The sequence below is a fragment of the Dipodomys merriami genome, unplaced genomic scaffold (assembly GCF_024711535.1).
Source record: "Dipodomys merriami isolate MVZ:Mamm:240054 unplaced genomic scaffold, mDipMer1.0.p SCAF_12, whole genome shotgun sequence".
Lineage (NCBI taxonomy): Eukaryota > Metazoa > Chordata > Mammalia > Rodentia > Heteromyidae > Dipodomys > Dipodomys merriami.
Window position 1 is genome coordinate 4,116,713 of NW_027202493.1, and position 17,736 is coordinate 4,134,448.

At 38.0% G+C, this 17,736-nt stretch overlaps 1 protein-coding gene across 1 annotated transcript in view; it reads right to left on the reverse strand.

The window, feature by feature from the left end:
- Positions 1–17,736, reverse strand: part of LOC138823000 (disintegrin and metalloproteinase domain-containing protein 18-like) — a 68,271-nt gene that overhangs the window by 24,471 nt on the left and 26,064 nt on the right. Inside the window, exons 12-16 of the mRNA XM_070015943.1 lie at positions 15,256–15,439; positions 12,965–13,060; positions 9,719–9,917; positions 7,197–7,302; positions 4,865–5,054 (exon numbers count right to left, since the gene is read on the reverse strand). Of these exons, the coding sequence (XP_069872044.1) occupies positions 4,865–5,054; positions 7,197–7,302; positions 9,719–9,917; positions 12,965–13,060; positions 15,256–15,439 (775 nt within the window). The remainder of the gene's footprint in view (positions 1–4,864; positions 5,055–7,196; positions 7,303–9,718; positions 9,918–12,964; positions 13,061–15,255; positions 15,440–17,736) is intronic.

Consider the following 17,736-nt stretch of genomic DNA (forward strand, 5'->3'; position numbering starts at 1 on the left):
CAAAGGACATAGCTAGCAAGATCAATAGAAAGCCCATGGATTGGGAGAAGATCTTCACTAGCCATACAATGGACATATCTAAAATATACTTGGTCTCATATCTAAAATATACTTGGAACTCAAAAAATTAAATCCCCCAACAACAAATCCTCAAAGAAACAACTGCCCAATAAATAAGTGGGCAGTTTTTTTCTTCTTCTCTGAAGAAGAAAAAAGGATGGCCAATAGACACATGAAGAAATGCTCAACCTCCCTAGCCATAAAAGAAATGCAAATCAAAACAACGTTGAGATACCACCTCACCCCAGTTAGAATGGCAAAAATCAAGAACTCTAATAACATCAGATGCTGGAGGGGATGTGGACAGAAGGGAACCTTACTGCATTGTTGGTGGGAGTGTAAACTTGTTCAACTACTTTGGAAAGTAGTATGGAGGTTCCTCAAAAGACTCCACATAGAGCTCCCCTATGACCCAGCAATCCCACTTTTGGGCATTTATCCAAATGTTTACAAACAAGACCACACTAAAGCTACCAGCAGGACTATGTTTATTGCAGCATTATTTACCATAGCTAAGATATGGAACCAACCCAGATGCCCCTCAGTAGATGAATGGATCAAGAAAATGTGGTATATATACACAATGGAATTCTATGCCTCCATCAGAAAGAATGACATTGCCCCATTTATTAGGAAATGGAAAGAGTTGGAAAAAATTATATTAAGTGAAGTAAGCCAAGCCCAAAGAAACATAGGTCCCATGGTTTCCCTTATTTGCAATATCTAGTATATGTATGAGTCAAGCAGAAAAGGTCAGATAAGGTGATGTTAGGAAAATTAACCCTAAGATATGTATTTTAAATGTTTTTTCTTCTTTCATGCATTTGTTTCTAACGCAATTATAAGATTATTTCTTTTGTTTTGTATGTCCCTCTCCCACAGTATAACCCCTGCTTTCACTGTATTTGATGTCTGTATAATTTGTGGAGGGGAAGGGGAAAAACAAGTCTTTTAAATAAGGATACAGGTGGACCATGAGAAGTACAAGTTGTCATGTCGAAAACAAACTTTACAACTTGGGGGGGGAGGATTGGGAGGGGGGAGGGAGGATGGGAAAGGATGGGAAGGGTAAACAAAGGAGGAGGCTACAATGCTCGATAAGAAATATACTCACTATCTTGCCCATGTAATTGTAACCCCTCTGTACAGTATTTTCACAATTAAAAAAACTAAAAAAAAAAAAAAGACTCTAAGCAAATTAGATGTAGAACGATTGTTCCCTGCTGTAATGACCATCATATACATTAGCCCACAGTTACATTATATTCAATAATGAAAAGTTGAAACTTTTAAGATCAGAAATAAGACAAAAATGTATATCACTATAGCAGGATTTTACATAGTGCTGAAAGTTATTAGGAAACAGAAGTAAAAGGCATCCAAGCTGGAAACAAAGAAACTGTATTATCTATGTCTGTATGTAACAAAATCTTATATATAGAACATGCTAAGGAATTTGGGCCTAGAGGAGTGACTATTAGAACTGATAGACAAATTCAGTAACATTGCAGGAAATAACACCACAACAAAACTCAGTAGCAAGTCTGCACATTACCAACAAACTATTCCAGTTCTGTACATTATCAACAAACTGTGCCAGGTGTGGCACAGAAGTGTCGGGCTAGTCCATTCACAGCAATTCTGCTCAGAGCCAAGCAGAACCCTACAGTGTCTGAGCAGAGAGGTTTTTAGGGAGTGATTATCTTCTGTAAGTATTCCTTTGAGTCATTTTGAATAACATACCAGCTACAGATAGACAAACTTGGGCTTATGTCAACTTCTAGCACTGAAATAGTAAGACTACCAATAACAGCTCTGTGGCAAACCTAGACTTGGATGCCATGCAGCCATAAAGGACTGGAAATGACTATAGGCTGGGGGAAAATAAGCAGACTGCTTAGAACTGGAAAAACAGACAAAGAAGAAGCCAGATCAGGGACATTAACAAGAGAACAATAGGAATGTAAAAGGCCTAGATTTCATACATCGCCCAAAAATTTACATGTAGGAGAAAAGTAGACACTTGCTCACAACAGTGATTTTCATCTACAAAAAACCGCTGGAGTGTTTCAAATCCTTAAGTGTGAAGCTTGAAACTGTAAATCTACTAGAAGAAAATGCAGGGGAAAAGCTCCATGGGATTGGTTTGGCAATGATCTTTTGGACATGAATTCAAAACTACAGGCAACAAAAGCAAAAGTGTGACAAATGAGATCATTAAACTAAAAGCTTCTTCACAGCCATAGATATAATCAACAGAATTAGGAGACAACCCATTGAATGTAAGAAAATATTTGCATACCATATATCTGATAGAGTTAATGTGAAAAATATTATAAACACTTTAAACAAATCAATAAAAAGAAAACAACCTAATTTAAAGCAAAGTATGTTAATAGATTGATAATTCTCAAATGAATCACTAATTATCACTAGATAAACATGAATGCTCAAATCACCACTCATCAGATAATGCAGATAAAAACCACAATAAGACATCACCCGATGATGCCTAGAATACTTTCTTTTCCTTTCATGCATTTTTGTTGTTATTGTATAGGTGATGTGCAGAGGGGTCACAGTTACATAAGTGAGAAAAGGGAGTATATTTCTTTTTTAACAATGTCACCCTTCCCCTGCTCTCTTCCGGTTTTTCCTCCCTTTCCCACCCACAAGTTGTATAGTTCATTTTCTAACTAATGAGTACCACTGGCTGCATTTGTTCATCCTTTGTCCCATCATCTGTGTTCCCTCTTGTCCTCCCAAGACAGCTAAATGAAGAAATAAGACAAAAACAGCAACAAAGAGTCGTGTGTGTGTGTGTGTGTGTGTGTGTGTGTGTGTGTGAAGGAAATGAAACATTTATACACTATTGACAGGAATGTAAAGTGGTATATCCACTATAGAAAATTGCCACTAAGGCCACTCTTCCTTGTATAAGCCAGTCCATTCATGATAAAATATGTTTTCCGTCTCCTCACCAGCATTTGGTATTACCACTGTTTTTTTTCTTGTATACTATGGGATCTATTTCCAAAGAAACAGTACTCAGGATCCCAAAGAGATCTCTGCACCTCTATTCACTGATAAATGTTTCCCAATAGCCAAGACATAAATTCAAATCAATATGTCCAATGGATGAAGAAAATGTAATATATATATATATATATATATATATATGATGTCATAATATTTAACCTTAAAAAATAAGGGATTCCTGCCACATATAAGAACATGAATGGAAGCCAGGCACATGTAGCTCATGCCTGTAATCCTAGCTACTCAGGAAGCTGAGATCTGAGGATCACAGTTCAAAGCCTGCCCAGGCAGGAAAGTCAGTGAAACTCATATCTCCAATAAACCACCAGAAAACTGGAAGTGTCACTGTAGCTCAAGTGGTAGAGCACTAGCCTTGAGCTAAAGAGCTGAGGGACAGTACCCAGGCCCAGAGTTCAAGCGCCATGACTGACAAAAAAAAAAAAAAAAAAAGAACATGAATGAACCTATGAACCTGTAGGACATTATGTTAAATGAACAAGGAAGGCACAAAGGCAATTAGTATACATCATTTATATGATAAATCTTAATCAGTCAAACCAAAGAAAGCAGAAAGGTGGTTGTCAGGAGCTTGGGAAAACAGTGAAATATTAATCACATTGTACAATGTTTTAGTTATATAGGATAAATAATTACTGACCTTCTGCCCATCAATTGCTTATATGGTTACCAACATTGTCTTATAAATTTGAATAACATGTAAGACTAGGGATCATATGCTGTGGAAATTATAATAGGTAAATAAAATGTTGAGGATATACTTGTAGATTATGTCATAGCATAGAGTTCAGTGACTGTTTCAGAGATGTATAATATTTCCAAACATGGGCTGGGAAGGTGGTTCAGTGGTGGAGTGCTTGCCTTTCATGCATGAGGCCCTGGGTTCGATTCCCCAGCACCACATAAGCAAAAAGAAAAAAAGCCGGAAGTGGCACTGTGGCTCAAGTGGTAGAGCACTAGCCTTGAGCTGAAGAGCTGAGGGACAGCGCCCAGGCCCAGAGTTCAGGCCCCACGACCGGACCCAAAAAATAATAATATTTCCAAACATATCATGTTATGTACATAACTGTACACAGCTTTTTATATGTAAAAAGTTTCAAAACAGAACAATAAAATTAAATGTTAAAATAAGGCAATCCTACCAGGATATTGGCAAAGATATAAATAGACTCATTGATAATAAGTAATCAAAGGAGATAGTGAATACAATTACCTTTAGAAAATGCAAATTAGACTGGTACAAGTAGTTATACCTGTAAGCCTAGCTACTCAGGGGGCTGAGAGGTAAGGATCACCATTTAAAGCCAGCTTGGGCAGGAAAGTCCATGAGCCTCTTATATCCAATTAACTACCATAAAGCTGGGAGTGGAGCTATGGCTCCAGTGGTAGAGTGCTAACCTTGAGCAAAAAGCTCAGAGACAGTGCCCAGGTTCTGAATTCTAGCCCCAGGACCAGCATCAAAAACTAAAAATAAAATAAAAAAGAAAGAACAATACAAATTAAAGCCATAATTATCAATCAACACACACACATGGAAATGGCTAAAATACTAAATGCTGGTGAGGATGTATTTTTTTTTCATGTTAGGATGGAGAGCAGGTTAATCCAGAAAGCAATGCTACTTTAGTTATCCTTTCAATGTTGTATGGGAAATAAATACAAGCATCAGGGTGAGATTGTGGTAGACACCTCAGGATATGGTATTTACTAATTAACATAACTGAATACAGTTAAATATGCTTGTTACCATTTGAGGTCCACACACAGTGCCATCAGCCACAAAGGCATTGTCTTTTCCATCTGGTCTCACAGATGACCCAGGAGTTAGGGACAGACACACATGATCGTGAATGTAAGAGTAAATGGCAGACCGAGCGGCACTTTTATGAATATGTTTATGCAGCCAGGTACAGGCTAATTTTCCACAGAGGATGTCCCTGGAAATGAAAAGCAGAAAATGCCTCATTTACTTTTAAGAAATTCCAGCTTCCAATTAAGTACTGCATAGATGTGAATAAAATATGAATTGATGGTATAAAACCAGAAAGAAAGCCGGGCGCTGGGGGCTCACACGTGTAATCCTAGCTACTCAGGAGGCTGAGATCTGAGGATCATGGTTCAAAGCCAGCCCAGGCAGGAAAGTTCGTGAAACTCTTATCTCCAATAAACCATCAGAAAACCAGAAGTAGCACTGTAGCTCAAGTGGTAGAGCACTACTAGCCTTGAGTTGAAGAGTTGAGGGACAGCGCTCAGGCCCAGAGTTCAAACCCCATGACCAACCAAAAAAAAAAAAAAAAAAAAAAACAGAAAGAAAATACTAAGGCAAAGCATTATTCTATGATATTATGGGATATGATTCAATGGGCTAATTACCAGTCTTAGGAACAACTAAACACAACTGGATTAATTACCACTGCAGCAGTATTGAAATGTATATACTGAACTCCAATGAGCACATCTGACTTCATTTTTTATTATAGAGCTAAGCTTTATTCTCTAGTCTCATTACTTTGAGAGCAATCATCGTCTTTTGCCTAATTGCTTGGAAGATCTTACTACTCACACCTATTATGCTAAAATGGCCAAAGGGTTGACTTTTTATCTACACACTGCTAGAGTGACTAGTTAGCTATTGGGTAATCTTTCTGCTTCTTTTGGTTATGTGTGTTTCCTTTGAATATGTGTATAGACTTTATTAAAAACTCTAGATCATATGTTTTCTACAGTACATGGAAATTGTAGTTATAAACTCCTTTCAACATAGTCTGTCAGTACATTTAAACTTGTCACGTAAATTTAGAAACTATTCATTTGTGTTTCTTTTCTTTTTTTCCAGGTATCTTGCACTGTCTTGGTTTGCTTCTGCATAGCTTGTTTTCTACCACTTTAGCCATGCCTTCAGTCTTGTTTTTTTGCTGGTTATTTTAAAGATAATGTCTTTCCAACTTTTCTCAAACCACAGTCCTCCAGAACTCATTCTCCCAAGTAACTAAGATTACAGTCACACACCACCAGCAATCAGCTAATTCTTTTACATTTAATAACCCTAAGCAAATCCAAACCCTAAGCACTTATTACAAGGTAGGCCTTTTGTTGGATTTTGTGTGGCAGATAGCAGCCCAAACTAAATTACTGATGCGCATTTATAAATTCTGTATATCAACTATTGAAACAGACAACAAAATAATATGTCTTAAAAGTCAAAACACTTGACAGGTGCTGGTGGCTCATGCCTGTAATCCTAGCTACTCAGGAGGCTGAGATCTAGGATCACGTTTCAAAGCCAGCCCAGGCAGGAAAGTCCGTGAAACTCTTAGCTCCAATAAACCACCAGAAAACCAAAAGTGGTGCTGTGCCTCAAGTGGTAGGGTGCTTGCCTTGAGCTGAAGAGCTGAGGTACAGCACCCAGGCCCAGAGTTCAAGCCCCACAACCGACACAAAAAAAGGGGGGGGAAGGTAAAACACTTGCTTTTAGAAATATTGCCATTGATAGACTTAATTCAAAATTCTACTTAAAATTTTTTGTATAGAACGAGCCTCGACTCCCCTTACTCCCCCGCTCTTCCCCAGCCACTGTCTGCAGTTTGTGTGTATTACCTGAAAAGTGTCAGTCTCATTCACAGGATGGTGTCAAGGAAAGCAAAAATGAAACTGAGATGGCACTGGTGGCTCACACTAGTAATCCAAGTTACTCAGGGAGCTGAGTTTTGGAGGACTGTAATTCAAGGTCAGCCCCGGCAGAAAAGGTCACTAGGCACCATTGGAGGTATGGCTCAAGTGCAGCCAGCTTGGCAAGTTAAGGCCCTGAGTTCAAGCCCCAGTACTGGAGGGAGGGAGGGAGGGAGGGAGGGAGGAAGGGAGAGAGAGAGAGAGAGAGAGAGAGAGAGAGAGAGAGAGAGAGAGAGAGAGAGAGAGAGAGAGAGAGAGAGAGAGAGAGAGAGAGAGACACCTCTACATTGCAGAGAAAACAAAGATAATGACATGAAAATATTGTCTTATCAAGTTACTATTAAAATTATCCCTTGACAAAAAAATATATTTTTATGATTCAAATAAACAATCATTTTCTATATACGTACTTTGGATTACAAGGTAATGGTTGTGAATTTTTAAAACCACAGTTCCCAAATCTCGCATGTGGAGAATTAACTTCTTTAAAACAGTCATAGGGAGCCCCTTGAGCACCTTAAAAATGCAAACATGTGCTTGAGTTATCACCTTTCATCGAAATTAAACATCAACAAACTAATGAAACTTTTATTTCTAAATAATCATGCTTCTTTTGATTACACTTCAGTTTCCATGTGCATTACATATAACAAAAGGCAGTAATTACATCTAACACAAAACAATTGCAGAAAATTATATAGCAATTTGCTGTCCTTACCTGTGGGAGCAACTACTTCCTAGTCCAATGAGTGTTGAGCTTGCTTTGTAACCTGCTCTCTTAATGAGAAATTACACATTGGTAGAAATATCTGCAGCCAGTGCATAATTTCCCATAGTGGCATTGTTCGTTTGTTTGTTTGTTTTTTCCTCTGCTGTGGAATCTGCAGTATTTTAACGGAACCTCATGGGATGTTGAATAGCTAGATGAGCTGTGTAAATCTTGGGAGATTTAGGAGTTATTCCTATTTCATTAGATGCTAGGATGGAAATCTAGAAGTGGAATCTAGGATGGAAATCTTAAGGAAAACATTTGGGGAAATGGTTATGTCAATCTTACAGACAACAGTCCTGATGGATAGGTTTTCCTAGGCAAAGAGGTCAGACAACAGAATCTGTCCTGGTTACTGTGGGCTACACTAGTCAAGGAAAAGATAAGCTAAATTCAGAAGAGAATCCACTATTTCAAAGCAGGAAACAAAGGAAACACAGTAAGCAATCCTAGCTACTCCAGAGGCAAAGATTGGAAATCATACAGTTCAAGACCAACCTAGGCAAAAAGTTCCACAGACCTCAAGTCAATCAATAAAGGGCTGGGCATAGTGGTACCTGTCTGCCACCACAGCTATTTGACGTGGAAAAATTCTAATCTAGGTCAGAAAAGATTAAAGAGAGAGTAAAAGAGAAGGAAAGGGATGGAGGGAAGAGAAAGAAAGAGAGAGAGAGAAAAAGAGAGAGAGATTTAAAAATAAGGAAAGCTACTCAGGAGGCTGACATCTGAGGATCATGATTTGAAGTCAGAACAGACAGTAAAGTCCATGAGACTCTTATCTCAAATTAACCACTTCCAGAAGTGGAGCTGTGACTCAAATGGTAGCACATTAGTCTTGAGCAAAAAGCCCAGGACAATGCCTAGGTCCTGAGTTCAAACCTCCATACTGGCACAAAAAAAGGAAGAAGAAAACAAGAAGGGTCAGGAAATGACTCAGAAGTAGTATGCCTGCCCAGCAAATGCAAAGCCCTCAGTTCAAATCCCAGTACCATCAAGAATCTCTACAGATTTGATGGGCAAACGCACCTTATGGGAAATGCGCTCATCTTACTCTCAGTCCAACCACTATAGATGAGACAAGTGGAAGGCTAGTATCTCTGGAAGTGATGGGGAGAAGGCTAGAGAAATGAAAACTGAGAAGACAGTTCAAAAAATAGTCACGGACAACACATTTATAGCTGTGCAGTATAAACAGCGGTATATGATTGGGCTCAAACAACCAGGCCAATTAATTACTGTATATGTGCTGCCCTAAGAAGGATGGGCCTTTGGAAAAGATGTCTTCTTGAAGTTGAGGCAAGTTCTGAAGGAGTTCATGGCTATAGACATCTGACCACAGCTGGCACTACAACTTGCCCAAAACATTGCTTTTATTTTACATGTTCATTATTTAAATGTACTTCGCATAACCAGTGGCTTTATATTTCCTTTATGCTTTCATCTCTTCATCATAGATACAAGTTTCAAATAATTCAAAAGATGACATGAATCACAAAATATCTATATCATTTGGTACAAACTAGACTCCTGAGGACATCGTTGGTTATTTAACTGGAACTGGGTGTTTTTTATCTTTATTCCTTCTGGAAAACTTCAATTTTTCTTTGAATATAGTTAACTGTATAATTTTGCTGTATTCAAATTATTTTGATTTCTCTAATCTGGAGTATACTGAGAAAGCAGGAGTCATAGTTGCATTATTCCAAAAATACAAATATAAACCATCCTACCAGTTGCTCATCAGTGAAGAACTCTGACTACCGTGATGAAATTCATTCTGTGTTTTGAAAGTTTCACATTATTATGATTAGATTTTTGAATGTTAGGAGTAAGAGGGGTAATTAAGTAAAATTATGGACTGAATGGATTCACTTTTAAAATGGTTTAGATGTATTGCGATCTACAAACAACAAATTTTCTCACCAGGTAGTTAAATACCCAAACCAAAACTTACACCATGAGAAAAGGAACATACAGCAAACACGACCTGTGAAAAATCTCAAGTATACCTACAAGTACCTACCTATACCTTATATAATTCAAGTCTGACCTTTAATAAGGTTCCAACCGGATTCATCAACTTCTAGTGTTGTACAATGCTTAATATCAACAATACAGGGATTCAAATTTAAGGTAAAGGAAACTGAAAAGAAAGAGCAATACCTTTACCAAATAATGAGGCACACTGGTAGTCAGTGGTTTGGCATTGTCCATTATAACAATATGCAGACCCCATTCTGCACAAATGTCCATTCAATGCATACGTGTCAGGAACACAGTGACTAGAAGTTCCATTGCAATACTCTGTGAAGTCACACTCCTGGTCAAGGCTCTTTCTACAGGGAGTGCCTGCTACTGAGAACTAGAAGAAAAAGAAAAGGAAAACCATGTTCTGTGAATGAGTCTTCTTACTGAAGAGACTCATCCAATAAAAATAATCTGGCCATTTACACTGAAGGGAATAGCATAGCTCCCAAGACTGAAAACTCACCTAAGGAGAAATCAGATACAGTATCAATTGTAAAGCCCAAAGAGTGCCTGTCTTAAAGTAATAAGCCCTTCTGATAGCAGATCTGCATCTTCCTACCTGCTCTTTGCTCTACAATGTTAGAACTGTAACTTACCCAGCATTTGGAGGGAGACCAAACAGATTGCCCGAAACATTTTTGTTCCTTGAAAAGTGAAGGATCTCTGTGTTCAGAGAGACCCGGGAAGCAGTCTACCTGGTTGCAGCCCCTGGCTTTGACTCTTGCTGGTTTCTTTGTGTGAGGGAGCCACACAACACACATGTTCACTTTTGTAACTTGTAATGATAAGCACATTATCATAGAGTCCCTAGTAGTATTAAATTGATTTAATGAAAAACTGCTTAGAATAATATTTGGTAACAATGAATGTTATACTTATTATGAACACCACAAATACATTATCTGAGAGCATAATTGTCTCTTTCTGCATATTCCTATAAAGAGAATTACAATATAAATCCCTGTCTGACTACAAATGTGTAGACTGAAATATGGTAGATTAAGGGGAGAGCCCAAAGAGTATAATTCCTTAGAAAGACTAACTCATAGTCCAACAAAATAAACACCAGGAAATGGGTCCTTAAAAGGGGAGTGGATATCTGCAAAGGAAAATAAATCTGAAAATGGAATAGATGGTACTAATTATAAAATTATTGTTTTCTTATTTCACTTGATCTAAAAGACCTGCTCACAATTCAGGAAGTTTCATACTATAAGTCCGCGCTCCCTGATTAATCAAAGATTGGCAAACTCCTGGGGAAAACAATAAAATTATTTTCAAAGATATAAGGAGCAAACCAATAGAGAATATAAAAGTAAGCCATATTTTGCATAGTTGCAGAGTTTTTATTTAATTTGCAAAGCAATTTTAAGTCTTATAGTAGGAGTTGGGAATTCAAAGTAGTATATTTGTTTTGGAAAACAGTTTTTCAATTTCCCATGAATTTCTATATTCACTTACTCTATGAACTTGCAGACTCATTCTGAAGGATTGAACTAAGAAAAATGAAACAGTATGCTCATGCATAATTTGCCCATGTGTATTATTATTATTATTATTATTATTATTATTATTATTATTATTATTATTATTATTTTCTTTATTTTATTTGTCTGTCATGGGGCTTGAACTCTGGGCCTGGGCGCTGTCCCTCAGCTCTTCAGCTCAAGGCTAGCACTCTACCCCTTTGAGCCCCAGCACCACTTCCAGTTTTCTGATAGTTAATTGGAGATAAGAGTCTCACGGACTTCCCTGCCCAAGCTGGCTTTGATCCATGATCGTCCAATCTCAGCCTCCTGAATAGCTAGGATTACAGGCATGAGCCACCGACGCCCGGCTACCAACGTATATTATTTATAGTAGGAACATTTTATTCACCCCAAATCAAAAGTGGTCCAGATGTTGCTCTAGTAGGGAGTGAGCTGACAGATTGTGGCATATTATTGTAGTACTCCCAGGATGGCCCAGCAGCGGAAAGGGTAAAACACTATAGCCTAAACATTTAAATGTGTTTTGTTAAGATGTCTAATCCACATGTTTACAAATATGATTGGGATTTATTGCATATTTTGGTAAAACTGAATTAATTATAGAGGCCCAAACAGACTGTCAGGTGCAGGAGTAAGCATGGAGGCTGCCTGACTACAGGCGGAGGGGACAGAGAGGAATCCCCTGCCTACACTGGGATATTGGTTATGCTTAGGAAGTGGATGCTTCGCCTCTACTACTTGAGCCATTCTGCCATCCCTTTTTGCCTCAGTTATTTTCAAGATAGAATCTCACTGTTTATGTCCAGGGTAGCCTCGGCTGTAATCCTCCTATCTGTGCTTCCCTATGTCCCTAGGAAGTCATTGTGCCCAGATATTGTGTTTCCCCCATGGCTGGGGATAACAGCCTCATGCCATTATGACAACTGATTGAGATGGGGTCTTGTAATTTTTATGCTTAGCCTGTCTTGTTCTATGATCTCTGAATCTCAGCCTCTCAGGGAGCTAGGATTATAGTATTGAGCCATCACAATTTCTTATCCAAGAATATTTTATTGGAGATAATGTTATTTTGGTACATATATTTTTATCTACATTTTCTAACTTTTGAACAATAGACAATAATTTAGGTAACTGTTCATTAGCTGTAACTATTGTTTGCTTCCAGTGTGTATATGTCTGTGTGTGTGTGTGTGTGTGTGTGTGTGTGTGTGTGTGTGTGTGTGAGATTTGCCTTTTACTTGACATGTGAGAGATCTTTACATAATCTCATATTATTCATGTTACAACTAGTCACTTCATTTTTTTTTAATTTTTAACTTTTTTAAATTTAATTTTATTTTATTTGTGAACATACTGTACAGAGGAGTTACAATTACGTGGGCAGGATAATGCGTACATTTCTTACCAAGCATTGCAGCCTCCTCCTTTGTTTACCCTTCACATCCCTTCCCAGCCTCCCCCCTCCCCCCAATCCCAATCCTTCTCCTTCCTCCCCCTTCCCCCCCCCCACACCGACGTTGTAAAGCTAGTTTTGGACATGACAACTTGTACTTCTCATTGTTGCAACAGGTCCACCTGTATCCTTAAACAACTGGTTTTTCCCCATCTCCTCCACAAGTTATACTGACATCAAATATAGTGAAAGCAGGGGTTATACTGAGTCACTTCATTTTTTAACTACATGATTTTATGAATGTCAAAAGTGTTGATTATTTAGAAAGTGGTAAGCTTGCTGGTTTCAACATCACCACCAATCTAAAATGCCCTTCTGAGTCATTTTCTTTATACTCTTGTTTTATGCATGGATATCCGTTTTCAGTTCCACATTAACTCTGCGAATGTAACCTTCCACTAGAATTCAGTTTCCCTTTCACCACTGCCGGTCACTCACCTCACACTTTGAGGTACAGCACGCTCCAGACCCACACTTTGCTGAGCTTTTCAGTTTACATGTTTGATAATCACAGCACTTTTTAAATTGACATTCCTAAAATTTTAAAAGAAATATTACCCAGTCCTGTTTAAGAACTCTTGTTTCTTAATCTCAACATCAATTTAATACATTACACTCGAGTTATATATACATATATATATACATATATATGTATATAATTACATAAAAGGAAGGTTTATATTTCTAGAATATCCAAATACATAACTAACTAAAGGTAAAGATCTAGGATCTAAATTAGCAGTATATAACAGCATTTCTGTTTGCTTGTTTGTTTGATTGCAGGGCATTAGGGGTGGAACCCGGGGCCTTGCACATGCCGGACACTCTATCACTGAGCCAGTTCCCCAGGGATCAGTAACATTTGTTAATTAACTCATAAATTCAGTGTGGAATTGAACCTGTGGGAGGGAGAAAGGTGAGTTTCTAGGAGAAACATAAACATCACAATGTCTTATCAATGATTTGTTTGCTAACATTCCTCTTAGTTTAAAAAGTATAATTAGCTTAAATTCATTTTTAAAGATGGATTAAAGATTATTACTGTGCTTTAAAATATTCCTTGAATTGGAATATTGAACATTGATTCCACTTCATTCACACAGTATTTGTCATTTTAAACATTTATTTAGAAAGATTGAAAAGTATAACTTAAATACATTTCACATGACCAAGCATAAAGGTTCATGCCTATAATCCTTGCTACTCAGGAGGTTGAGGTCTGTGTACTATGGTCACAAGCCAGCCTGGGCAGGGAAGTCGATGAGTCTCTTATCTCTAAATAATCATCAAGAAATAAAAGCCAAAAGTGGAACTGTGGCTCAAGTAGCAGAGTGCCAGTCTTGAGTAAAAGTGCCAAGGTATAGTGCCCAGACCCTGAGTTCAAGCCCCAATACTTGCACACACAAATACTTGTCACATGTATTTGTGTACCTTTTACTCCTTTAATAGTGTTATAGTAGTTCAAGCCCCAATACTTGCACACACAATGTATTTGTGTACCTTTTTCCCCCGTTAATTGTGTTAGTAGTGGCTACTCAATTTATTTTGCAAAGTGCAGACATTTGTTTACAACACAATCAGATACAGAATATGTGCTAATAGATAGTGCGTGGGGCCCTCTGATGTCCTACCTGTCAGCATAGATTTTGTATATAGTATTTAATTTCTTTTGACTTATTCAGCCAGAAAATATTAGTTTTTCTTCATGTCTATCTTGATGGTTTCAAATGTTTCCATTTGGTCCTCCCTTTCCTATTCCTCTTATTGCACAGGACAGGGGAGCCTTGTCCACATTGGAAAGTCATAAGATTGCTGAAAACTTCAATGGTAGATTTCTTCCATGGACTAGACTGATCACTCTAAGTGTCTCTCTAATGTTGCTAGAATCATCAGATTCCAGAATAGAAGAGGCTAAGAAGCCATAGGTAGCCCTTTAGTCAAGTGGATGTAGTTAGCATAATGAGAAATGAGGCAATGTAACTTGCATGCATTTATATTTTTGGTTAAGAGCTCTGAGTACTTGATGATAGTTGGATGTAGACAACTAAAAAGTGTATCTAAGGACATCCACCTGTGTCACTAAAGGACAGCAGAACTGATCACAGGTTAGGACAATAAATCCATGTGACCTAAGATATATTTTTGCAAGAATTCTAGTACTCACCTGGACTTTCTGCATTGTGAGTTAAACATGTTGGTTTTGGAGTCCAGCTGAGGTATGTATTGGGAGAAAGAGTTTGTGCCCAATGTTCTTGAAAAACTTGGGTTTGCTCTGTTCCCAAAAGGAAACGATTCTCATAAAAAGGTATAGACAACTTTAGGAGAATGTTTGAAGCAACAGTTATTCTTTATCTTTGTGGGGACGTTGTAAGAGCTCGTCTTCTATTTTAACTAGTTGCTATGACTCTGAGAATAGGCTGATATCTGAAAATTTGGCAATAAGTTGTAGTATCCATCTGCAACAGCCAGCACTGGTTCACGTTCTTTCCTTCACTAACGTTCAGTTATATTGCAGGAGTCATGAAAAACAAATCTGCATCATACATTTGTCTCCCCAATTCAAAAGGCAGGGAAATATATTCATTTATTTTAATTATCCTCATTTGCTTACGGCAATTATAAATTGAAGATGCAGTTGCACATATTATCTCACATATTACCATTACAATCGTGTTATATGTCTTTAGAATTGTAAAATTTTCTCTCAGACATCAATATTTATTACTTACCTTTTCCATACCACAATCACATTCTTCATCAGGTTCCAAAATTCCATTTCCACAAATGGGCTGATTTTGATCTAATGGTTGTAAATTTGAAATGTTATGAAGACATTTAGTCTCAATTTTTGAAATGATGTGAGCATACTTATGAATGCTACAGTTGCTAAAAATCTTTATGCCACTGGAACTCCTGGAATAAAATAATATTCTTCAGATAATATATCTTTTTGTGTGTTTGCCAGTATCTGGGCTTGCTTGAGCTTTTGCTTGGCTTCTTTGCTTAAGGCTAGAGTTCTAGCTCTTGAATCACACTTCCCCTTCTAGATTTTGCTTATTAATTGGAGAACATCATGAATTTGTCTGCCCAGGATGGCACTGATGCTTGGTCCTTAGATCATAGCCCCCTGCATAGCTAGAATTAGAGATGTAAGCCACCAATGGCCAACCAAATAAATTCATCTAGCTACTAACATCACATATAATTGATATTCCACACATGATTGTATAAATCACAAGATGGCTCAAAGTTTGAAATCAAGCCTGTACTTTAGCAAAGATTGTCAGCTATAAATATTTCTCAATTTTAATGTTTGACATTTTTCAAAAGAAACATTTCTTACAAGCTGTTATGACTTGAATATGACATAAGAAATTCATGGTAGAGTTCCATACCTATTGTGATATATTAAGCATATAGGATCCTAATCTAGCTAGATTCACTTCCTAAATGGAAGCGATAAAGATTAGAAAAAGTCACTAAGTGCTTTCCACACATGACTGGATACTTGTGGCTCTATTTAAAAAGATCACAGGACACACACACCATGTCATCATTCATGTGCTAACCTATAATGCCTCAGACTCTGGTAGGAGGAAGGCCACCTGGGAATGTGATCCTTCAATCTTGGATCAGAAAATTTAACCAACCTGTGGTATGGTATTATTATTTCCAACAGAAAATGCAGTAAAACACAAAGTTAATATGAATGACAAAGGCATCACTTAACAATGGTGACATGTTCTAAGAAATGCATCCTTAGGTGAATCTGTCATTGTGCAAGCATCATAATGTGCAGTTATATAAGCTACAGTGGCTGTAACATACCTAGGCTGTAAAATCTTATAGGACCACTTTAGGGGATGTGGTCTGTTGTTGATGGGATGATGGGAGTAATTATGTACACACACACACACACACACACACACACACACACACACACACACACACACACACACACACACACACACACATCTGATCCTGAAGTATGCTTTCTTTGTTATTGTTGTTGGTGGTGGTCATGGGGCTTGAACTCTGGGCTCAGGTACTGTCCCTGAGCTCTTCAACTCAAAGCTAGCACTCTACCACCTGAGCCACAACACCACTTCCGATCTTCTGGTGGTTAATTAGACTTTCCTGCCCAGGCTGGCTTTAAACCTCAGATCTCAGCCTCCTGAGTAGCTAGGATTATAGGCATGAGCGCCCAGCCTAATGACTCTCTTTTTGGGGCCTAATGATTCTCTTTTGGGGGAAGATTGCCACGCTGGCCAGAAAGACAAGTGAAATAAGGTGAGCTAAGACAATTGTCTCAAAAACTATTCTCATCCAAGGTTCTAAGTCTGGGGAAGGAGAAAGCAGGTTCTACTACACATCCCTCTTTCTGAATCCCATGGAAATTAGCTGGTTAAAACTCAAGCAGGAGTTGAATAAACCTAAAAGAATAAACCTAATAAACCTCATATCAACACTGGCTAATGAAAAATACTCAAGAATCCCATCAACATTCCTAAACTATATTTTGTCTCTAAGACAACTATTTCACACCTCCCCCAAATCTCATATTCCTTGCTCTCCACTTCTTGTCTTCACACCTCTGCCAGTTAGACTGCAACACTTTCTTCTGGTACTCTCCCAATCTCTCATCGTGATTGTTAAACATGCTCAACCCTAACTAAAGCTATGCCCTACAGATAGGCATTAGGGATCCAATCCTCTGTGATTTTACTGCAGTCTGTAATTTTAATTCTAAGTCTTTTATTCAACATCATCTTTCCTCTCATCTCTTCATTGCTATTCATCTACACATAGAATGTAGTGTCTCCTGTCTATAAAGTATCTCCTCTGACCATACTGCTCACAAGCATGTCTGTATTAACCACCTCTACTTCCTCGCCTTGCCTACAAAACCTATTGAACATCTTTAAAGATTATGTAAGATAATGACCTGGAGCTGGGCACTGGTGCTTCAAACCTCCTAGCTACTCTGGAGGCTGAAATCCAAGGATTGTGATTCAAACCAGCCCAGGCAGGAAAGTCCATGAGACTCTTATCTCCACTTAACCACCAGAAAAATGGAAGTGGAGCTGTGGCTCAAAGTGGTTGAGACTAGCCTTGAACAAAAAAGCTCAGGGAGAATGCCCAGGCCCTGAGTTCAAAGCCCATGACCAACAAGAACAACAACAAAAATTAGTGTCTTAGATTGCGTGAAT